The following is a 24,432-nucleotide window of genomic DNA, read 5'->3' as shown; positions in this document are numbered from 1 at the left end:
TGTATGATCAGTTTAATCGTTTACCAATCTTCAATACTGTATATACTTGCTCTGTAAGTCCATTGGGATATAATAGAATTTTTTCAGTGTATGCCACCGTGGTACTGGGTATGAAAGTGCCAGAATTCAATCATACTTTTGATTCTAATGTGCAGACAGCAAGGGGATCGAGTCATAGAACTCTACTGCTTATCTGAGATAGAGAAAGTTGTGTTACAGTTTTAAAGTGTTCTTCCTAATAAGTAACCCCCCCCCCCCCCAGTCTGTATTCATTTTTCAGCTCTTTGTCGTATTGAAGAAGGTGCCTGGTGACGGCTCTTGCGTGCATGGTATTTTTAATCTTAATTCTAAAAGCGTTTACTTGTTGTCCAACATCCTCCTCTTCCTTGGACTCCGTGGTCAACATTGATGGTTCAAACTACGCGGTCATAAATCTAGATTTCTAATACACTGAAGAATCTGTCAATCTTTATGTCTTAGTAAAACAATGATGAAAAATGATATATTTACCGGTTTATTGTAAATATACTTTGTAGTGTATAAAAGCAGATAGCCATGTATAAAATAAAAATATTCAAAATGCATGTCATTAAAACTACTAGTTACAAGTCTGTTTGAAGAAGACATATAACTTTACACATCATACAATCAAAAACATGAAATGCCGAATATGTGTATATAGATATGAACGACTTCTCGGCTATGTATACTATCGTGGCAGAGTCCAGATCATCGCTTTATCCAGAACACATTTTCCGGCCAGTAGATATAACTATTGACTTTCAAGGGAAACAACTGTTGGTGATCCCAATATGGCATCAACCCATTGTCAATCATAATTTTTATAATTTCTTTTGCTGCAATGGGGTTATTCTTGTGTAAAACCCATTCCATCAGTATGAATTTGATATTCAGGGTTTGAAAGAAACGTTTTGCAGCTTTTAGCGCTCTGAGTTCCGTTCCTTCTATGTCCATTTTCACAAAAACACTTTTGGTTTTGATCAGGGGAATTAAATCATCCATAAAGATGGAATCAACAATATTTTGCTCGGGCACTTTATCATGTTTCAATGGTTTCACATATGAGCCACCTATGTTATTTTCTACAACTTCAAGCGTGACGTTTTCACGTTTATCAGAGATGGCGTTAAGTACTAACGTGATATTGTCTTGTAAGGAGTTTATTTCAATGGATTCCGTCAAAAGCGCAAGATTTTTATAGAAAATATCCACAGATACTACCGGTATTCCTAGTTTGGCTGCAAACAGCGTGTACACTCCGATATTACAACCCAGATCAACGAACGTCATTCCCGGATTCTTGATCAAAATATCCCCGGTGGCGTTTAGAAAATTCTGCTCCCATGTCGCAAATTCATGGACGAAAGCCGAAATCATGGTGTCTTGTTCGGGGTCGTGCGTGCATATTTTTATCGTCCCTCTCCACGTTTGGAAAGGGACGCATGGTGGATTTTTTAGTTTCTGACCCTGAAAGATATTCACGGCATCAGTTTGGCGCAGGTTTCGGTAATTGACTTTGGTCTGTACAGTATGATCGAACTGGTGAATATAGAACGAGTCGTGGATCGCTGCATCTATATGGTCTCTTTTTCTGATTTTAACTGTGCTCTTTTCATATTCTTCTTCCTCGATGTGTCCCAAGTAAGGTTTGGTTGACAAGAAAACGCCAAGACAACACAGAATGCCAATAATAATTATGACAATTCTCCTCTTCCGTAACATAAACTGATTTTTTCCCCTGCAAAATACACGAATGAAGTGTACCTTGTTACAATTTAGAACAATCAGATAAAAGAATTTAAAGACAAATGAGTAATGAAATCCCTGAACTTAGATAACACAGCTTGCATTCCATCGGTCAATGTAAATTTTGCAATACTTTAAATACATGTATCATGTTTAACATCGCATTTACTTACAAATGACACACGTGTAAAAGTGTCGATATCCAACAGCTTTACCGTTTTCTTGTACAATCCTGTTAGGAAAACAAAGGGGAAATTGTCATGTTTACATTTGATATACCCTGAAGGAATACTTCACAAACGACACGCGTGGAACATCCTCGCACCTGTTGCAAGATTCCGAGTATATCGACGAGGAATGGCTTTGATTTAAGCTTTTACAAACGTGGAACTCTTGCCTATATTCGACTCCAGGTCCAAAATAGTGTCACAGCTACCTAATTAATGGATAACGTCGACATAGGTCTACTGTTTACATTCTCGCGTGATGACAGGTAAGCGTTACCTGTTGAGGCTCCACACGGGGGGTTTAAATGATAGATAATGTGATGATTAACCGTGTAATTGCATGCTGTTTAACAGGCGTGTTTATATCACGTACGAATTACATTGTATAGAAAGTGAAAATTATTTATGTTGAATAAAAATCCGCTTTATGTTACGAAGATTAACGCAATATACTTGAATTACACTTGTTTATAGCAACTTAGTAAATATCACCAATTGTACATTTAACTGTTTAATAAAATTTGGATTAAAAATTGTACAGTAATATTTTGCATCCATATTTTAAAGCACATGAATACATTAATGATGTACATATATAAATAGATATTGAGTGCACTGCATATATGAATTATAAAAAGCATGTGTATTAATTGGATGCAGTATGGTAGTAAATTATTACCCTCGCATGATTTCATGGGTTTTTACAAATTTTTATTCGATTAATCACAACCAATGCGTGATCAAGACATGCATAATTGGCAAACTTTTAGACTTTGATAATCGGGATTTAGGCACTTGAAACGGCAAAGTAAAACGTTCCTTGTTTGGAAGTGCAGCTGTTGAGAAATCTCCAATATACGGGAAAATAATGGTGTACATGCGTTAGTTGCACATGTAATTCCTGGTATATCTAATTGTGTTTTTGACGTTGAAAATATTGATTAAAATGAATGAATTAAAATGATGAATTGCTGATGTGCTAAAGGCATGCTAATCTAAAGAAGATGAGGACGAATATTTACATACTTTGTCTCATCATCGCCTACGAAAGAAAAAAAAAACGCACAAGGGACACAATTAAAAGCATAGGGTCTAAGAAATTGGTAAAATTTTGCATGTTCCAAAAAGGTGGCCAAATTAAAGATCATAACTAGAAAATCACAAAAAGTTTTTCAGAATGTTTACAAATGGATACGATAGTACACGTAATTATAAAATAATTCCCTGTTCTCATTTGCCTAAACTGGTACCCTCTGTTGACTTTGCATCTCTTATGTTTGTGTGTAGCCACCGATCAGCGGGGTACCAGTTTAATACATTGTCTACTAGACAAAATTTTATAAAGGGCTAAAACGTCAAAATGACTTCAATTTCAAAACGCTGCAGCTATAGATAACTCATAATTGATACTACAAATTTGTTTCTGGAGTTCTTCTTACAAAATATTGTGATGTCATTTTTAAGATAAAAGATAAATCCTATGCCTTTAAATATGATCAGTGATTAGTAGTAGAGGTTCTGACTCGGAAGGGAGGGGGAACCTGGCATATAGTGCTTATGTGTAAAACCCTTATATAACATCTATACTGTTACTGACTACATTGAAATTAAATGGATATTTAGAAGGAACAGGTAGCCCTTTACCAACAAAAACAATCATGATCCCAGGAGTCGGGGTTTTGGTATAAGGATGGACAAAAATGGTTAATGTTATTGAATGTCTTTATCGTGTGAAACAGTTCTTCCTTTTGCTGATAAACTGAATGCTTGCTTAGGAAAAGCAAAAAATGAGCCAGGAGTTAAGAAGTTCCAAGTCAAGAGCGGAATCCATATGGTAAAAATATTATCTATTTTGTAACCCTTGGGGCTAGTGATACATTCGACCGTTTTTCACTAGCACTAGTGCGAGGTAACGAATCAACAACCCTGACTTGTGGAGATGACTGAGAACTAGAGCTCTCATGTCAGTGACTTTGTTAAACAAAATCTGTATGCGCGCGCAATTTCTCGAACTTGGACTTAAGTCTGAGATTTTTAAGATTGAGATTTTTTCGAGAAATTCATACTTGCTACAATAATTATGTTGTTCATTATCATGGTTATCTCCCCGTCTAATCAATAAAACCTCAAGACTCCGTGATTTCAGGTAATTAAATCGAATGTTTTTGGAAAAAAATTGAAATGTTTATATATGTTTTCGTAATATAATTAAAAAGTAGTTTTTAAAGAAAAAACATTATATATGTTTAACCAAATTTCGACTTGATATAATGTGAATGATGGTTGTTCATTCAGATATAGAATTTTTTGAACTCGCTAATCATTTGTCATACCTTCGATTCGTGCGACCTCTTGCATTCTACAAACCCAGCGCCAGTGGAGAGTCGGGCTCGATGTCGACTCGAGACAAATACGGATCGGAACTCGTGCTTGTTTCTACTTTACTCGAGTTAGACGAAAACGCTCTTGAAGTAACACTCAGGCGATCGATAAGACCCGTTAGCCTCTTATTTAGTCCTCTTTTCCTTCTTTTGTATGTTTTCATGCTTTTTACTGGAGGGGATGGGCGATATGGTGACAATATTATTATCGACCGCCAGGAGACGAGCGATTGTCAAATGAACCTCGTATGTGGATCGACGCCATCAGAGTTGGTTGTTACGTATACATAAACGTAACTTTGACGTAACAGTCGTACGTTACACTATATGAAACGTGAACTTCCAAATGCATCTAAGATATTATACACATCTATGGTATTGTACCACTATCAATTTCCACTTACATGTTATGCATTGGAGTGAATAAGACGTTAATGATACCAAAACTTAATCTGTGGTGAAAATATAAATAACATCTTATTCAGGGATTCGGTTCTGGCCTTTTAACTCTCATCCACGGGCGCGCTTCCGGCGAAGAAATGCATCGATTTGATGCAATTCTTGTGCCGATTCACGTCCGAGTCTTCTTACCGGTTACGGAAAAAGACGAGCGCGTGATCCGATTGGAGCGATTGTATGTTTTGATTTTAGAAAGACGACCGTGATTCACTGCGCGTCTACATTACATATGTATGAATTAATAATTTTAATCATATATATCCAAAGCCATCATTATCATTTGATTATTTTATTAACTTGAATTACGGTTTTTACATATTTTGATAACTTTGGTAGGATGGGATAGTTTAGTTTCGCATTAGGCCTATATACCTTTTCAAATTTCTTTACAAATAAAAAATGATATAAAAACGTAAATGTTGCTAAATAATTTGCTTTATATAGTTTAAATAGTTATCAGGAGATGCTTACTCTTGGGCATCTGATCCCATCTCTGATATTTCCAGGGTGTCCGTATGACATACTCTCAATTTTGTATTTATATGGTATTTATAAGATTGATAAATGTTCCTTGCATTAACCGAGAAATACTATGATCTCTGCATTATACACCAGCTTTGCTCCTCTTAAAACATTTTTGTTACCAATCCTTTTGTCTTTTTAGACTTTTACATAGAAGAAAGTCCATTTATAGTGAAAATGTTACCTGTAGGAGTCCAATAAGTTGACAATACGGAACTTTCGGGATGTGCCGGAACAACCGATTATATTTGACCTTTACACATCACGGTCACGTGATAACCAATTGTAGGGCAAAGTTGACATCGATACAAATGGTATTTAGCTAGTAGATGCTCTGTAAAGAGCCAAGCGCAATCCCACGATGATGATCCGAGTCACTATTGGTGCCTTGTTAGTACCTGGGTGTAAATTAGATGGAACTAGGGGAAAAGGTGCATTTAGACGCGTATCATTGGACGCAAGGCGTGAGGTTTTACCGATATCCTCAAGATATTCCCTAGATTTATTTACCTCGCCAACTCGCATATTTTAATCAAATGCATTTTCCTATAAAATGGTTGTAGCAATTCCTTTCTTTCAAAGATAGCATTTAAATGCAGGAATTTGATAGCAATTGAAGAATTCCATGTTTGTTTATTTAGTTGTTATTGTAATCCGGAAGTGACATGCCCTACAAATGACGTTCAACGCGCGATAAAAGTCGAGTGGATCCGTATCTCGAAAGTCCCGTATTACTGTCCATCATTTTTAATAAAGGACAGATACTGTCCGTTCTTAAAAATAATGGACAGTAATTGTCAACTTATTGGACAGTGTCAGGTAAACCCAATAACTTATTAGACGTCTACAGGTAGGCTGAAAATGAGAGAAAGACAATACATTTTTTCAAGAGATACAAATTTAATTTTTAAATTCCCAACATGTAAGAATCAACACAGATATCGGAAAAATCATTCAAACACTTAGAACGATATTTCCGGATCCTCTTAGTAGAATTCTCTGCTCCAACTTTAAGATTCACAGTTTTTTAAATTCCATTGGCATATATCGCATCAAAACTTAAATTTGAAAGACATATTTCCATGCTGTATCTGAATTTCGCTAAATCCAGTCACATTTCGAAACTTTTTTATGTTTTCTTTATCAGCATATCCTAATTCTGTTCACTTCCATGAATAATTGCATTGCATTTCACGAGATGGGCGTATTGGGTTCTTTTGGCTGGCGTTAATTATTTCCTCGTCCAAATATTGGAAACCACAATGCTTTTCAGATCAAAGGCTCCATAACTTTCTCGCCCACCATATCCAGAACATAACACCCATTAAGATAATATCCCCAGTACTTTCATTAAAATCCTTAAATTTTGATTGTGCAATGAAAATGCTCTCCCCATCAGAGGACGACATGTTGATATGGCTCAGCACTACAGAGTGAATGAATATAAAATCTGCAGAACAAGATTACTTATACCTGACACTGTCCAATAAGTGAACAAAAGAAAGAGACCTTCACTCAAGACTGGTTATATCGTCAGATTATTCAAAAATAGCTTTATTCATAATTATCATTGTCAATGGGTTTACCTGAATCTGTCCATTCTTAAAACAAAAGATGTAATGTTTTAAGTAGGATATAAGCCTCAAACTATCCATTCTATGGAGAAAGAGCCATACTTGCATCCTTTACATAAATTTAAACTTTTAAGTTCAGACACTTTTTTCTATTTACCGGGCTCCACAATCACAGCGCATGCCCATTGGCATATTGCTTGATCACCTACACGGGAAAAGAATTTACACGCAAAACGTATCCTCTTTATGCGAGAGCCTCTTGACACTGATCAGTTTTAAAATAGATTATGCAGGCGACATGCTTGTAAAATGGCGTCGGTGCACAGGAGAGTCCTCCGGTTTTTCTCGTGTTTCTCCATGTTTCTGGTGGTCGAAATTTACCAAGTGGATTCTGTAAGTATACGGAATTACAACTAAATTCATAATTCATGTGGACTGAATTGTTCATAAAGCTTTGCGACAATAAGAATCGATTTAATGTGTATTTTTAGGAACACCAAATCGATGTAATGCAGACTGCAATTTAAAGTGTGTGTGCATTCTATTACATAACGTGTACGTGATGTCCTTATCTCCCTTATCGTATTCATGTAATGGGAATCTGAAACTGCTTTAGATCCCCTCAGCGCTATTAGCCTTGACAAAAAGAATCATTGAGATCTTCATATTCATCATAACAACTGAACAGTGAAAAATGACTTATTATATTGTAGCTACATATGTACAAACTAATTTCTCTTTATTACGGAAGCCCATTAAGTTAAAACGAAATAACTCAATGAAAAGAATTGGTGAATAAAAACAAACTATTAGATTAAAAACCGAATTACTGAATAAAAAACCAAATCATTAAATAACTAAATTGCAATACATGGAAATCGGATTGCTATGGGTCAGAACAAACCCTTAAGATAGCGCAGCAGAATTTACTAACAAAGGACAGTTAAACAATAAGATCTATTTACAATTAATTGTAACAATAGCAAAATACTAACTTATGGCAGTTACACAATAAATCCGAACAGAATCTACACACTTAAAAATAGTAATTCCAAAATCATAGTTCCCAGTGTAATAGAATCCAACAATCATAAGACGTGTCTAACCAGAGTTTCTTTTATCATAAGAATTTCAGCATACATGTATTTATAATAGGAATGAATTTTCTAGTACAATCTTGGAAGACAATGATGCAACCATTACGTCATCTTTCTACTAATGATAACAATCTAGGTTACAGGTGTCATTGAGTAAACAAAACTCTCTAGAATAATCTAGGTCAAATCGATGCAAATAGTAATAGTACACAACACGGATGAAGCCATTTTTTCAAATCAGTCAATAGAGAAGTGAATATTCTAATTAAGGTGTTTGCAATCAATGGGTAATGTTTAACCATTGTTAAAGGAAAATTGCAAAATCAAACACCCTGTCTTATGCACCTAGACGTCACTGTAAAACAACACCCACCACCACCACCCCAAATAAAAATAGAAAATCAACATCTCAAATCCGTAAATTAAACTGTAAAACAAAACCCACCACCACCACCCCAAATAAAAATAGAAAATCAACAGCTCAAGTCCATAAATTACACTGTAAAACAACACCCACCACCACCACCTCAAATAAAAATAGAAAATCAACAGCTCAAATCCGTAAATTACACTGTAAAACAACACCCACCACCACCACCTCAAATAAAAATAGAAAATCAACATCTCAAATCCGTAAATTAAACTGTAAAACAACACCCACCACCACCACCTCAAATAAAAATAGAAAATCAACAGCTCAAATCCGTAAATTACACTGTAAAACAACACCCACCACCACCACCCCAAATAAAAATAGAAAATCAACAGCTCAAATCCGTAAATTAAACTGTGAAACAACACCCACCACCACCACCCCAAATAAAAATAGAAAATCAACAGCTCAAATCCGTAAATTAAACTGTGAAACAACACCCACCACCACCACCTCAAATAAAAATAGAAAATCAACAGCTCAAATCCGTAAATTACACTGTAAAACAACACCCACCACCACCACCTCAAATAAAAATAGAAAATCAACAGCTCAAATCCGTAAATTACACTGTAAAACAACACCCACCACCACCACCCCAAATAAAAATAGAAAATCAACAGCTCAAATCCGTAAATTAAACTGTGAAACAACACCCACCACCACCACCCCAAATAAAAATAGAAAATCAACAGCTCAAATCCGTAAATTACACTGTAAAACAACACCCACCACCACCACCTCAAATAAAAATAGAAAATCAACAGCTCAAATCCGTAATTTACACTGTAAAACAACACCCACCACCACCAGTCCAAATAAAAATAGAAAATCAACAGCTCAAATCCGTAAATTACACTGTAAAACAACACTCACCACCACCACCACCCCAAATAAAAATAGAAAATCAACAGCTCAAATCCGTAAATTACACTGTAAAACAACACCCACCACCACCACCTCAAATAAAAATAGAAAATCAACAGCTCAAATCCGTAATTTACACTGTAAAACAACACCCACCCAACTACTCACCACCTCCACCATCACCCCCAAATATAAAAAATAGATAAAACCAGCAACACAAATCCGTAAATGATATTGTAAAACAACACCCGCCCAATTACTCACCACCACCACCACCACCCCCCCCCCCTCCCCCAAATAAAAAAAATCAACAACACAAATCCGTAAATTACACGTTAGTGTTTTCTATACAACATATTAGGCCGTTCTTTACCTACTGATTTTGACCAAGGATTGCTCCGTTTACATGATCAAGATAAAGGGCTGACGGAGAGTGTGACCGATCAACAGGGGATCCCAAGCATGGTATGTCCAGGGGTCCGTATCTGCCTTTTTATAGGAATTTTAAGACTAATCACTGTCTGTTATCATAAAGAGTGTCTTTACATTTATAAAGCCATATGTATATGTATGAAAATTCGCAATTAGAAAAACAATACTATCTAAATTGGACTTGAGTAGTGTGGGGTTACAACCAGTGCTAGTTAACAATTCTATTCTAAGATCTGATTATTTTGTACAGTGTAGCAGGAAGTGGCGTTCATTTTGGATATTACAAGATGTATTTAAAAAGAAGACGTAATACGTAACACATCAGTTAACAAGTCTCCATTCTGTCATCCAGTTCTAACTGGTAGCATGCAGCATCTAATTTGTGCAGTTATAGACCAATAGCATTTCAGACTATTCAATGAAAGACAATTTTCAGACTGACTACTAACACTTGTTTTGATATCTTTAAACAAATATAGATTTCGAAGCTGTTCGACCTTTACAAACCATTCATTCTCGGAATACAACGTAATATAATATATGTGTTCAGAGTTTACATATTCAAAATCAATTTATGTATATAGACTTCATTTTGGTTGTCCAGCTAGACACATGATATTGATTTATGTCCCATAAAAATTATGTTTTGTCATTAATAATAAACGGTTCCAGAATCGTATGACGTTCACACAGAATTGTATGACGTTCACACAGAATTGTGTGACGTTCACACAGAATCGTATGACGTTCACACAGAATCGCATGACGTTCACACAGAATTGTATGACGTTCACACCGAATTGTATGACGTTCACACAGATACGTATGATATTCACACAATACGTATGCCGTTCACACAGTGTCTATGGTTAGGGAGTTTCCATCCAAATTCTCCATGTAATACGGATAGTGGAACAATCTTAAGACGCCTGGGCCCATGCAGATGTTAACAGAATGCGCGGTTCTTTACCATTTCAATGCAATAGTAGTTTTGACAACCCCAGACTTCACTGTAGTAGTCCCAAACTGAAACGACAGAATTGAAGAGGAGATTTACGAAAGTTGTAATTCGGTATCCTTTTATGAACAATGTTTCCATTGGAAAACTGACGGACTAATTTCCTAATTTAGGAGATTATCACACTGCATCAAACAATGTACTTTGATAGAAAATTCAAATTCAGTCAAAACCAATTAAGGGTGCCACAGAATAGATTGGAATTGCTATATTAATTCTTGATTATGTATTCCTTGGTATTCAGATAACCGCACTAAAAATGTACCAAGTGCTGGCGTGTCCACAAAATAAAACCGAATGGCAAAGAGCTTCCGACAGGCTAAACTGTACAGATGACGACACCCACCCGATCAACAAGTACCACTGTCTGCCAGATAATAGTTTGACGCAATTGCTGGAATTTTGTTACAGTGAAACAAGGCCGAGAGTTCTGAGAGGTATAGTTACTATTGTATTTACTGTTATTATTCTCAACTGTTTAGAGTTTCATACACAGTGTTGAAAAGCCCACAGTTTTAGAAACACTCTGTCTGAAGTCAGAAAAAAATATTACGAGAAGATTCACGAATGAAACTTCGAATAGTACATTTCTGTTCCTCACTTTAGTGAACATGATGAATATTAATTGGGGTGAAGTTTTCTGTTCGTGAGTGCTTGGTTTCTGGATGATTCTTTTAATTTACGAGGAACCTTCGAGAATTTTCACTCATATTGAGACGTCAGATGCAAGGTGAAGATAACGAACAGTGATCAATCTCATAACTCCTATAAGCAATACAGAATAGAGAGTTCGGTAAACACGGACCCCTGGACACACCAGAGGTGGGATCAGGTGCCTAGGAGGAGTAAGCATCCCCTGTTGACCGGTCACACCCGCCGTGAATCCTATATCCTGATCAGGTAAACGGAGCTATCCGCAGTCAAAATCAGATGAAGTGCCACAAATTTAGACCTATACAGGTCCAGTCCAAGGACTATTTCTACCTCTGTAGCTATTAATAGCTACCTGGGTATTTAAACCTACTTAAAGTAGCTACTTCTACCTACTTTTATCTGTTTTTGAAAATATAAATTAATAATAATTAAGGCGCATCTTTTAAACAGGTCAGTCGTTTTATGTATTGTGTTGTGCATGTGCACGGCAAAATTCGGAGTGTAAATTTGAATACTTTACGAGGGCGGAGAATGCAGAGGAAATGCATGAAAATTCGCCCAAAAAACTTTTAATGTAAAAATACATGAAGGTAAACTTTAGAATTAATACAGATTTGTAAAACATTCTACACTTTTTATCACGTAGCTTTGATCCAAGCTCCTAGAAAATGGAACTAGGTGCTGTTATTGATCTGCAAATTTGAAAGGTTAGAAAATAATCATTTTTGTCCAATATTTTTGTGGTATTCATCGTCAGTGTAAGTGAATCAAGAAATTTGGTACACACCATATTGCGCCGTTCCTGTGTTTGGCCATGAAATGCAAGTAAAGGAAAAAGTAGGTAAAAATAGCTACCTGCATGGAGTAGGTTTAAATACCTACGTAGCTATAAGTAGCTACATAGGTAGAAATAGTCTTTGGACTGGACCTGCTATACATGGCGTTCAGACCGTAGTAGTGAGGGTTCTTTAACGCCCCAACGCCTGCTGCGACACACGAGGATGGTCTCATCCTAAATATCTGTAACTCTTACTTCTAAACGCCGAACTTTGGCAAAGAAGCATTCACTGCTAAATTTTACCCCGTAGGTTGGACATACGGTCACGGCATGCTCGGGCAGCTCTGGTCACGAAGTGCACGCTTAAACGGGAACGTAAAACCATTGAATTTGTTGCTTAGCTCCTCTGTTCTTGTGTTTAAATTTTAAATGATTCCAGTGCGTACATCCATGTTTCAGACAACTGCATGGTCCTGATACCGTCCAAAAACATTTTGAATACCTACAACTGTGATACATTTGATGATGGTTGTCCAAAAATGGACTATTTCAGTGACGAGAGTTATAAATGTAAGTACTTGTTGGTGCACCTGGTACAATGTTTTTAATCTAGTTACCTAGATATATAATTGAAATTTCTTTCCATACAAAATGTATACATTTTGAAAGAATGGCCAAAAACTGGGCACGTAGTGCACTATTAATAAACATGTAAATTAATTACAATCCTTTTGTATTATTTTACAGCTTTCATTTGACCTTGTTTAATTTCACGATTCTTGCACCATTTTTTAATTCACACAACTTTTGTCAAATCTAGATAAAAATGCTATATTTATGTTATTTTCACTACAGTTTCGAATTCAGAGTTTTGGCCTCTATCAAAGATAGCGAAATCATATTACAGCAAAAATAAAGATATCAAATGACATTCGTGTGATCTTGCATGTGTCTGTTTCGAAATTCACACGCTTTTCCTAATCTGTTAGACCCAAGGTGTTTGGAAATTGACCCCACACAACACTGTTACTTAGCGGAGTCTTCTTGCAAAACGACTACAAGGTAAGAAATATGTATGCAGATAATGATTATGTTGTTTTGTACGTACAATATTATAATAAAACATTCATTATGAAATGTATTCTACCGCGATATTAAAGATAAAACATCTTGTGGGCACATGTACAAGAAGAGAGAGAGAGGGGGGGGGTCTACTCCAGATATTTTGAAATTCAAGGGACCGACGTAAATTGCTCACATATTTCAATATATTCGAATTTTATAGAAGTGGAGTGCTCTCTCTCTCTCTCTCTCTCTCTCTCTCTCTCTCCTTGTACATGTATATGTGCCCACAAGATGTCATTACAGTCATTACTATTTGGAAATGAAATGCATATTAATTTTACCCCTAAGTTTCAAATACCATATCGTGCGTATCCAATTTTAGGTTACTCTATGTGAACTCACTTATTACAATTTGGAACAAAAATTATAAGTTTTCTTTACATCCTATAGATTTGTAATATAGATAATTATGTTTAGTTTTCTCTTTTTACAACAGAGCCGATGATAGTTACACAGTCACTGCATCATATAATGAAACTCAATCGAATCCACCCAATACAAAGAACGATCAAACGATAGCAATAATTGTTCCAGTTATGGTGGCAATATGTATTGGAATAGGATTACTCATCTTTTACCTTCTGTGGAAGAAACGGCAACGGCAGAAAGGTATAATTTGTCAAATATAATTACCATATGTAAAATCTCAAATATTAACAATCCATTTTTGCCGTATTTTCATTTAGCAAATGTATAATTATCATGAATAGAAATTATGACTCTCATTTTTGGCGATCTCATCATCCACCAAAATAGCCAATATTTCCAAGGCGCGAAAATTACTCGATATACGGTACTTCATCTGTATATTTCAAATCTTTAGACAAGTTTTGATATCATCTCACTGTCACCTTACCTTTCTTAATTTGGAGTATATATTTGTGTTTTTATGTAAATTCGATATACAGATACTGCACCAATGCATGATGAAGACAACCCTCTTCTGGATCTACAGGGTATGTACTATCTAAATCACATATCCAATATCAAATCACAAAGTGACTTCAATCTTGTAATCTAAATTACACTATTTAAAGAATCAAATAATTTTTATATGATCTAAAAGTAAGTTGGGACAGTTTACGCATTATAAACCGCGAACCGGTATATAAACTAGTGCAAACTGTCTCAACTTACATTTTATCGTATAAAAGGAGTATACATTATTTTCATTCCTTTTAATTTAAGTTAGGAAAGTTGTTTTGATGTAATTTGATAAACAAAATGACATAGAATTTTTTTTTTTTTTTTAAGAATTAGCGAAGTTTATTCATACTTCAAAGTGCCCTTACAATGTTCTAGACATTCGGGCGCATGTCTTGATAACAAGAAAACATTATTGATATATATATATATATATATATATATATATATATATATAAGCATCACAATATATTACAAATTTTTTCAAACATATCATTGAAATCTATATGTAGCTTTTTGTATACATGAGAGTACATCTTTAAAGAAGCTTTAACATGCATGTATATATTTTCGGTACTTTCTTCAATTTCTTTGATTCTACAGTACATCTTGTATTTGTAAATAACAGTTGTTATAGTAGAAATTACGTTATTCAAAATGACAATTCTGTGGTTGTTTTCAAAATAAAATCCAATAAGAATGTGTTTCCATTTGATGTCAAATTTGACAACCTTTGACGTTATTTCCCATATTTGCTTTACATTTTCACAAAAATAAATCAAGTGTTCATTGTCTTCAACATTTTCTTTACAAAATTCACACATGTTTGATTCGGTTTTCTTTATTTTCATGAGAAAAGATTTGTTACATAGAAGATTATTGAGAAGTTTAAATTTAAATTCTGCTACCTTTTTTTCATACATATCTACGATTTTGTTTTTGTAAATGAGACTCCAGGAGGGTTTATTAATACTTAAAGTTCTGCTATAGTAGGATTGATACAGGGGGGTATGAAATTTCCTTTGAACAAAAATGGTATACATCTTTTTCGATGAAATATCAGTGATTTCAAGAGGTTTTTTCATTGATGTAATTTCAAAGATGAGTTTCAAGCACAGGTTTTGATAGGGTAAATCTTGAAAATTCAAATTTCTTAGCTTTCTAAAAATATTACTCATGATTTTGTATTCGCGTAAATTATTTCTTTTTCTCTTAAGATTATCCTAAAACCATTCAATGGGTTTAATACCATTTTCATCAACAATATCAACCACATATCTTAAACCACTTTGTATCCAATTTTCAAAAAATACACATTTTCCTTTATATTGAAAAAGTTTGTTACACCACAATGGTTGACATAGAACTTCATACAATTTCATATCATTGATTTCCTGGCATCTTTTACATGAATTGAAAAATATGAATAATTCAGTATAGAAATTGTTGAAATTGCTAATTAGTTCAAAATCATTCACAACTGTAGCATTTGTTTTCAGTATATATTCGATATCAATATTTCTTTCAATACAAAAACTATTTAAAAAATCTTTTAAACTGGTATTGGAGGAATATATCTTCTCCACCCATGCTGCCTTTAATGACTTTATTTTGGATTCAATATCAATATCAACTAGATTGATACCTCCTTTAGATATTTTCCCAATCATCGTATTTCTTTTAATTCTGTCCTTTTTGTTCCAAATAAAATGAAAAAAAAAATTACCAAGAAGTTTGATTGTTTGATCTTTTGGATAATCGAGTACAGATGCTGTATATATAAATTTTGATATAGCAAGATTATTGATTAGACACACCTTTCCAAAAATTGCTACTTTTCTTTTTTTCCACGATTCAAAAAGCTTTTCTACATCATCTATCTTTTTGATCCAGTTATTTTTATAACATAAATCTTTGTCATGCCCAATATGTATACCTAATACTCTTACACATGTGTCATTCACTGTAATACCATCTATATCTGCATATTGACCTTTCAGTGGTCCTAATAAAATGCACTCTGTTTTTGAAAGGTTTAATTTCATACCAGAGAACTTACTAATAGTATTGATTTCACTAATCGCTGATTTTACAGAAGTAATATCTTTCAAAGGTAATGTACAATCGTCAGCATGTTGTAATGTTTTTACTTCACAGTTCATACCTTTCTTTTTAAAACCATGTATTTAGTCATTATGACGTAATCTAATTGACAGTATTTCAGCAACAAACAGAAAAAGTATCGCCGAGATCGGACACCCTTGACGGATGCCTCGCATCATTGTACATCTTCTTGAGAGCCAATTATTATTTTTAAGTCTAAAAACAGGATTTTTGTATAGAATTTGAATCCATTTGATGAATTCTTGACCAAAATTAAAGCACTCTAGTGTTTTTATCATAAATGTCCATTCGACAGAATCGAACCCTTTTGAAAATCTAGTGAAAGTAAAATTGCCTCTTCATTATTATTTTCACAATATTCAAAAATGTCAACATAGAAAATATGATTTTTATAACGCGGAGCAATATTGTTGTAGCAACAAAATTGAAACTGAGAAGCAGATCAATCTTAGGATGTCATATATGGCGCGATTTAAAGACAACTTTGTTTATACGATATAATGAATATTGATAAAGTCGAATGAACCAATCTAATTGTGTTTTAGAAGTACAATTAATTATAAACTTTAATAATGCATTCAGTAGTCATTTGCCTTTTATTCATGTTGTCAATGATCCTCTGTGAAAAGCATACAATTGATGGTTTTCATTTTGTATTTGGCTGTTTGGTTTAGAAATCACAACAAAGAAAAAGTGTGTATTGCACGATCTTATTTTTTCAGGAGAATTAGCAGCTGAAATAGATAATCTAGGGATTGACTTTCTTTTACAACGTTTGCCAGAGGACAAAACCTTATTTCATGGCATTGCGAAGAGGCGTACGTGTTTTTATTGTGTTTTAGAAAACAAGGACGATATCTATCATTATATCATGTAAACTTTAAACGAATTCAAATACACTGTATTGAATTAAAATTTTGATTTAGTGAATATACCAAGGGAAATCCTGTTTTGGAGTGAAGACAATATTCAAAAGTTTGTAAATAGCATGAAAGACGGGCGTATCCATGTTTACAGCGGGAGAGGGATGGTGATAGGGTGTGCCGAAGCAGGAAAGACAACCCTCGTTAAAAAACTGAAAAAAGAAAAACATCTTGAAACACAACCAACACAAGGAATAGAGATACACACTCATGTCTTCAAGCTCGATCAAAAAGAGTCAACAATTATAGGTATTTTTTTTTTTAATCCCACTGACCTCAAAGTTTCTTACAGATTTTTTTTTAGAATGGAGCACATAGACCTCTAATATTCCTTTCATCTCCCTTTTTGAAAGTAGAAGACACGTCTTCTCTGTCACCTACTATGTCTGAAAACATTCACTGCGGTACAAAGTGCGAAGTCAATACATTAAAATTTACTAAAATTAAGGGATACAGCTCTTTATGCTAAAGATGACTCAGGTGAGCATTTTGTGGCACATGGTCTTCTTCTAAAATAGGAGGGTCCCTCGACTTTCTCCTGTCACCACACGTACCTATTTAAAAGAATCGATGAAATCCGTGGCTCGAATTGAACAAACATCATGTTGATTATCTTCTGTGTTCATCTTGATTTGTCAGGGTTTGATGTACAGTTTACGGTCAAGATCGACCCCTGGGATGCTAATTATCTCTTAATGTTCGACAAAGGGGTCTATGTTGACTTCAGAATATTCCAAAACCTTAAAACTGGCTTACGCAACTATCTATGATTCATCGCCGAAATAAAGGTGAAATACCACCATTCGGTGTAAATACCATGCAGTTGAACAATTTCTTTTTTACAACATATTACACTTAACATCATGTTACTTGTTATTAATAGCGTGCAGAGACGCTGAGAGGGAAGCAACATGTCTTAGCCTTACACCAATGACAGTAGACCAACAAGAAGGAAGGAGTACAAGAAACTCGCGTGTTGTTCATGAAAACGTGGAAGGTCCTTCACATGAAGCACAAAAGAAGAAAACGAAAGTGATGTCAATTACTTCGATGGGCGCAAACAATGAATTTGTTGCTGAAGCTGATTCTAGTCAGGAGAGAGTTACAAAAGATACAAATTCACTCTCTGATATCTCACACGAGTCTCCAACTGAAACCTTGACAGTATTGCAAGACGACGAGAATTTGAGTCAAAAATCTTTACCGGAAGTTGATTCAAGCAAATGTTTTGCCTTTGTGAGCAATGAGAATTTTAAATTGCTTAGTCTTTTAGACTTTGCTGGTCAGAGCGCCTACTATGCTTGTCATCACATATTCTTCAGTCCACGGGCGTTTTACATCCTTGTCGTTGACATGTCTAAAGGTTTAGACGATGTTGCTGAGAAGGCGTGCGAGAGACAAGATCTCATTTACAGTCATTGGACATACGCAGGTCAATATTCTATACGTAAATTACTCTCTTTTCAAACCCTACTACTTCTCCCAAGTTCATAACTCCTGTAATGAATACAAAATAGAGAGTTGGGCAAACATGGACCCCTGGGCACACGAGAGGTGGGATCATGTGCCCAGGAGGAGTAAGCACCCCCTATCGACCGGTCAAACCCGCCGTGAGTCCTATACCTTGAGCAGGTAAATGGAGTAATCAGTAGTCCAAATCAGTGTGTACTGATGAATTGGCAACACAAACAAGGAATCTGTCTCGTGTGTCCAGGGGTCCGTGCTTGCCCTGATCTCAAATCTGTATTCTCTAGAGGAATCATAAGATTGATCACTATTCGTCACCTTCACATTTTCTATATATATGTATATCATATTGATTTATTCCTTGTTTCCAAATTTGAGGCAATGATTTTTTTTAAATGTAGATTATGTTCGATACTGGTTAGGGTCCATCCATACATACAGTTCTGAGTCGGCCCCTGCTATCGTCGTTGCCTCGCATTCTGAGCACATTGTAAAGGATGAAAAGAAGCAGGTAATAAAAATCTTAGAAATCCAAAACACAGCTTGAAGTATCCAGATCACTGATGATTTTCAGATGTTTTTTCTTCTTCTCGTTTTAATGTAAAATGTGCATCAAAATTGATGCCGTATAAGTTTTACATATGTACCCAAATGGTCGAAGACTAACTAGAACATAATTATAGGGAACGCAATATCAATGATATAAAACATTGAAGTAATTGCTCAATTCAATATACGCTGTACATCTACTGCTAGAAATGCTACTGCCGACATTTACAGAATACCGGTATTAAAATGTGAAATAAGTTAAACCCTTCTTAATCAACACAGATGATGGAAAAGGATTAGTTTTGGAAAGCCATGTGTCATGCTAAAACGTTTCACTGACTTTTAAAAAAAAATGAAAATTTGATTAGAATATATGTTCAAAAAAGTATTCACGAAAAATGTATTCACGAAAACTTCGACGTCCCGTGGGGATCCGAGTTAGAATAGGTCCCCAGTACCTCTTGTTTGTCGTAAGAGACGACTAAATGGGGTGGTTCTTCGGATGTGACTGCAGAAACCGAGGCCCCGTGTCACAGCAGGTGCGACACGAAAAAGGTCCATCCTTGCTCAAAGGCTGTAAGCACCGAGCATTGGCCTAAATTTTGCAACCCTTCACTGGCAATGGTGACGTCTTTGTATGAGTGAAAAGTTCTCTAGCGGGACGTTAAACAATATACAACAACAAAACTTTGATATTTTGGAAAAATAATTTTGATTTCTAATACTTTTAGGAACTCGAGAGATATTTCCGTAGACTCTGTGAACACCTTCCAAAAAAGCTAATGGGGCATTTAGATAAAGAACGAGTCTTCTCTGTGGAGAAGGAATCAGACATAAATATGGAAGAATTAAAAAGATGCATTGCAGAAACTTTGAAATCACAGAGCCATTGGGGCGAATTTGTCCCAATGGCTTGGTCGAAGTTGGAATCGATCATGAGGAAACTCGGGGAAACCTGCAAAATCATTCTGTTTAAAAAGCTGTGGGAGATGGTCCAAAAAATACATGATGTACCCATCAATAGCGAAGATGAGCTCCTGACTGCTCTAAGATTTTTCCATGACACAGGGGTGGTGCTTTTTCGAAAAGAAATAGAAAATATCATCATACTAGATGTGCAGTGGCTTGTTGATGCATTTCAGTGTATTGTTATGGATGAAAGACATACATGTATTGATAAAGAACATTTCGCTGATCAGAATGTATTGAATGATCATGGTTTGTTGTCGAACAAGTTGCTCGATGCTTTGTGGGGAAGCATTAATTACAAACAGCACAAAAGAAGTTTAATTGCTCACATGAAACACCTTGGTATGTTGGCAGAGTTGAATCAAAATCGGTGGTACGTTCCTTGTATGAACAAACAAAAATATTCTGACGAAATCCTAGCAAACTGCGAGGTATCTTCAACACTTTGCTTTGTGTTTGAATTTCTGCCATTTATTGTATTTCATCGCCTTATTGTTGCATGCATAAACAAACTAAAATGGTCAACCTGGAAAAGAAAAACAGAATGCATATTCCATACTGTAGCTGTACTCGAACATAACGAATGCAAGAATCATAGAATACTGATCGGCATAAGTGAAAACAAAACCTATTCAAAAGGAAACCAGTATCCTTACTCCATCGAAATTCAAGCTTTTGTGACAAAAACAAGAAGATTAGATAGGAGTCTTTGTTTCAAAATACAGCAAAGTGTCCGTCATATCCTCTTCAATCTTACACAAACATTGCCTATAGATAAGCTGCACTTTCAAGTTGGATACAGGTGTGTGATAAAACCCTTCATTGACAACCCACCAAGCCATATCATATTGGAGGAAAATATGGAAAAATCTGACCTTGATTGTTCAGAATGTTCACCTATTCATACAGTGGACATCAAATCCATTGTCGAGTTCTGGAAGGTACTGGTACTCTTGATGTGTACATCTTTCAGATATATTTTATAAATGCAGATATTGCCATGTTTTTAACATTTGTTCTTCAGGGCATGTCGGAGGAGGAGGTGAAGGGGAAAGGTGAAAAGAATCATCCACCAGAAATGGGTATTGCATATAAAACGTTCTTAAAAAAATTGCTCATACTTAAACATCGTTCTGTTATTACCTCGTGTCTTGAACAAACTTCTGTCTGAAAATTGCAATTCCCTGAACTGATCTGCTCATGTATGTTTAAACAATTTATGAGATTTATGAGATTGATCATTGTTTGTTATCTTCACCTTTTATGTCACTATTTTCTAAGTCTAATTTTTTCAGTATTTATTATAGCTATTGTTTTCTCGTCTTTGGATTATTGATATGCATTGTTTTCTATGGACAGAACCCCAAGAGAAGATTGCTAAGGAAATGCTTTTACTTCCGTTTGTACAAGAATTGTCTCCTATATCCATTCCCAATGTCTACAATGTGAATCATATTGCTCATGTTACATCTGAAAAGATATGGTTGAGTGACAGGAAGCACGTTATGAAAATCGATCACAGTGGTCACAGTTTGGAGAGTTTTCGCATCGACGATATCTGGGGAAGTGCATCACATACAGCAGAAAAAGATGGAAATATTCTGTATATCAAAAACGATCATCAGGTGATCAGAGCTACGAAGGATGGAAACGAACAAACTCTGCTAACACTAGAGTGGACAATTTTGAGTATCTACGCATCTCAGTTAAATGGAGACATATTACTGGGAATTTATATTTTGATAGAGAAGGGTTCACAGACAAGACTTGCAAGATACTCTAGAAATGGACAGTTGCTGTCCGAGATCGAATATTATGAAGACAAGAGATTGTATGTATCTCCATTATATTTATCAGAGAATATAAATGGGGATATTTGCACTGCCGATATCGATACATGCTTAGTAAAAGCAGTAGATAAAAAAGGGATACTGCGATTTTCATACGATGGCCAACCACAACACTCTGAGTTCTTTCCAACTGGAATTTGCAACGATGTTCTTGGTCACGTGATTGTGTGCAATCGTCATGATTCAAATCCAAGCGTTCATTTACTTGATATGAATGGGCAATTTTTGTCCATTATCCTAACGGAAAAGGAAGGCGCCGTGGATCCATGGGGACTTTGTGTGGATGACAAGGGGAACTTATATTTGGGTCAACATAACTGTGCAACTGTTAGAGTATATAAGTATCTTCAACAGAACTAGATATCAAAGGAATGCCGCTGTCGTCTGGTGCTGTCGTCTGTATACTAGCATAAAGACTGAAGTGTAGCAAGGCACATTCTGCGTAGACATTTTTGAATTTTAGACAGCAAATTTAGCAGACAGCCAACATGGACATGGCAACAAGCAAATATTTGAACAAAATTGACGTTTTCTTTTAATATAACCCTTTTGTAAAACATTAAAACAAAGGTGCTAGGAATACAAAAAAGCAAACTGTGGGCATCAATTAATGATAATTTCCTGTGTATCTTTCTGCTAGCAACAAAAAGTTTAAAACAAAAATGACATATGCATCTTTATATAGAAAGGCACCATTGATATATTTTGGTGATAGAAAATCAACTTTGTGCGTAATTTTTTGAAATTATTAAATGCCCTGCTGGGCATCATTTAACGATAATGTGTATCTTTCTGCTAGCAACAAAAAGTTAAAAACAAAAACGGCATATGCATCTTTATATAGAAAGGCACCATTGATATATTTTGGAGATAGAAAATCAACATTATGCGTAATTTTTGAAATTATTAAATACCCTGCTGTGTGATACATTTGTATTTGATTGACACATGTTACCATGACAACAATCTAGATGTTATAGTTTTAGAATGATGTTTGTCAGTTCAGTATAAAGATTGTGTAACATTTGTTTTGTCGTAATCCTATCTGAGTCATTAAAAAAACGAAACGTCTGGGAACTTCATTTTTCTGTATAAATACGCTGTATAAATACGCTGTAGATTTTGTGATATGAAGCACTCAATTAAGCATTCATTCGAATCATCAAGCATCTGGGGATTTTGGATTGAACAGCCGATTTGTGACAGTTTACATCACAAACCTATTGTAAGTTATATATATATATATATATATATATACACATATATATATGTGTGTGTGTGTGTGTGTGTGTGTGTGTGTGTGTGTGTGTGTGTGTGTGTGTGTGAAAGGCGTAGATAACGAACAGTGGTCAATCACATAACTCCTATAAGCAATACTAAATACAGAGTTGGGCAAACACGGACCCCTGGATATACCAGAGGTCGGATCAGGTGCCTATGAGGAGTAAGCATCTCCTGTCGACCGGTCACACCAGCCGTGAGCCCTATATCCTGATAAGGTAAACGTTAAAATCAGTGTGCCAAGAACGACCTAACAATCTGCTTGAAACACGCCAGACAGCATTTGACCCAATGATAGGTTGTATTGGTAAACTAGATCGTTATAACGACCGTAGAATTTGTGAAATGCTGATTTTAAACGAGACTGTTGGAACCCCTGCACCATCAACTTTTTTGTCAGTAGCCTGCTTCGAATTAAAAACTGACCATACGCAGAACAAGCTCTTGCGTATCGAATCAGTTCAGAGATGTAAACATCATATGCAGGTGATAATGAAATATTGCTACATACATGTGGGAAGTTGACGATGGAGAAGTTGAAATCATCTCGTTTGTCATATAGTTGAGTTGTCAGTTTGCCGTTAATGTCTACTTTCAATAGAATATCTAAGTGTGAAGCAGAAGTGGACGACTCTGTGGTGTCTTTTATTTCGAGCTCACAGAGATATATCGAATCGACATATGAATGAAAGTTATTATTGTTAATGGATAAAATGTCGTCGATATATCTAAATATCGAATTGAAGGCCACAGCAAGAGATTTTTTTCTTCTCACGTAGACGTTTTTGAACGAATTCTGCTTCATATGAATATAGAAACAGGTCAGCTAACAAAGGAGCACAATTCGTGTCCTTGGGAATTCCAACAGGCTGTTGGAAGACCTGATCACCAAAGACCACGAAGATATTGTCATTGAGGAACTCCAGCATATTTTTTTTAATTCAACTTCAGAGTACTTGTGCGTGGAATCAGAGTGGCGTTTAACAAAGTAATTTTATTTGGATGACTGAT

General features: G+C 35.4%; 2 protein-coding genes and 1 long non-coding RNA gene across 7 annotated transcripts; 1 reads left to right on the top strand and 2 right to left on the bottom strand.

Moving 5' to 3' along the window:
* Positions 1-498: 498 nt before the first annotated feature.
* Positions 499-3,050, bottom strand: LOC125670031 (uncharacterized). 3 transcript variants are annotated; one of them, XM_056164343.1, is made up of 3 exons: positions 2,093-3,050; positions 1,941-1,999; positions 499-1,759 (listed from the first exon to the last, which is right to left on the bottom strand). In XM_056164343.1, exon 3 carries the CDS (start codon positions 1,741-1,743, stop codon positions 730-732), a length of 1,014 nt encoding a protein of 337 aa, XP_056020318.1. In that variant the 5' UTR covers positions 1,744-1,759; positions 1,941-1,999; positions 2,093-3,050; the 3' UTR covers positions 499-729. The 3 variants fall into 3 exon arrangements, with proteins under 3 accessions (XP_056020318.1, XP_048760887.1, XP_048760888.1); XM_048904930.2 differs by having other exon boundaries at positions 2,165-3,050; XM_048904931.2 differs by having other exon boundaries at positions 1,941-3,050.
* A 3,186-nt stretch (positions 3,051-6,236) lies between these two features.
* LOC125669617 (uncharacterized) lies at positions 6,237-9,708 on the bottom strand. Its single transcript, XR_008802764.1, has 2 exons — positions 7,926-9,708; positions 6,237-7,321 (listed from the first exon to the last, which is right to left on the bottom strand). It is a non-coding gene; the product is annotated as an uncharacterized LOC125669617 (long non-coding RNA).
* On the top strand, positions 7,188-23,211 carry LOC125669616 (uncharacterized). 3 transcript variants are annotated; one of them, XM_056164340.1, is made up of 13 exons: positions 7,188-7,323; positions 11,022-11,214; positions 12,669-12,779; positions 13,199-13,271; positions 13,771-13,943; positions 14,243-14,290; positions 17,105-17,200; positions 17,309-17,554; positions 18,189-18,737; positions 19,174-19,283; positions 20,053-21,231; positions 21,315-21,372; positions 21,650-23,211. In XM_056164340.1, exons 1-13 carry the CDS (start codon positions 7,240-7,242, stop codon positions 22,498-22,500), a joined length of 3,771 nt encoding a protein of 1,256 aa, XP_056020315.1. In that variant the 5' UTR covers positions 7,188-7,239; the 3' UTR covers positions 22,501-23,211. The 3 variants fall into 3 exon arrangements, with proteins under 3 accessions (XP_056020315.1, XP_056020317.1, XP_056020316.1); XM_056164342.1 differs by lacking the exon at positions 20,053-21,231; XM_056164341.1 differs by lacking the exons at positions 7,188-7,323; positions 11,022-11,214 and adding an exon at positions 12,123-12,138.
* Positions 23,212-24,432: the final 1,221 nt, after the last annotated feature.

Source organism: Ostrea edulis, chromosome 4 (assembly GCF_947568905.1).
Source record: "Ostrea edulis chromosome 4, xbOstEdul1.1, whole genome shotgun sequence".
Taxonomy (NCBI): domain Eukaryota; kingdom Metazoa; phylum Mollusca; class Bivalvia; order Ostreida; family Ostreidae; genus Ostrea; species Ostrea edulis.
Note: the sequence above shows the minus strand (reverse complement) of the source record. Positions and strands in the feature narration are given on the sequence as shown.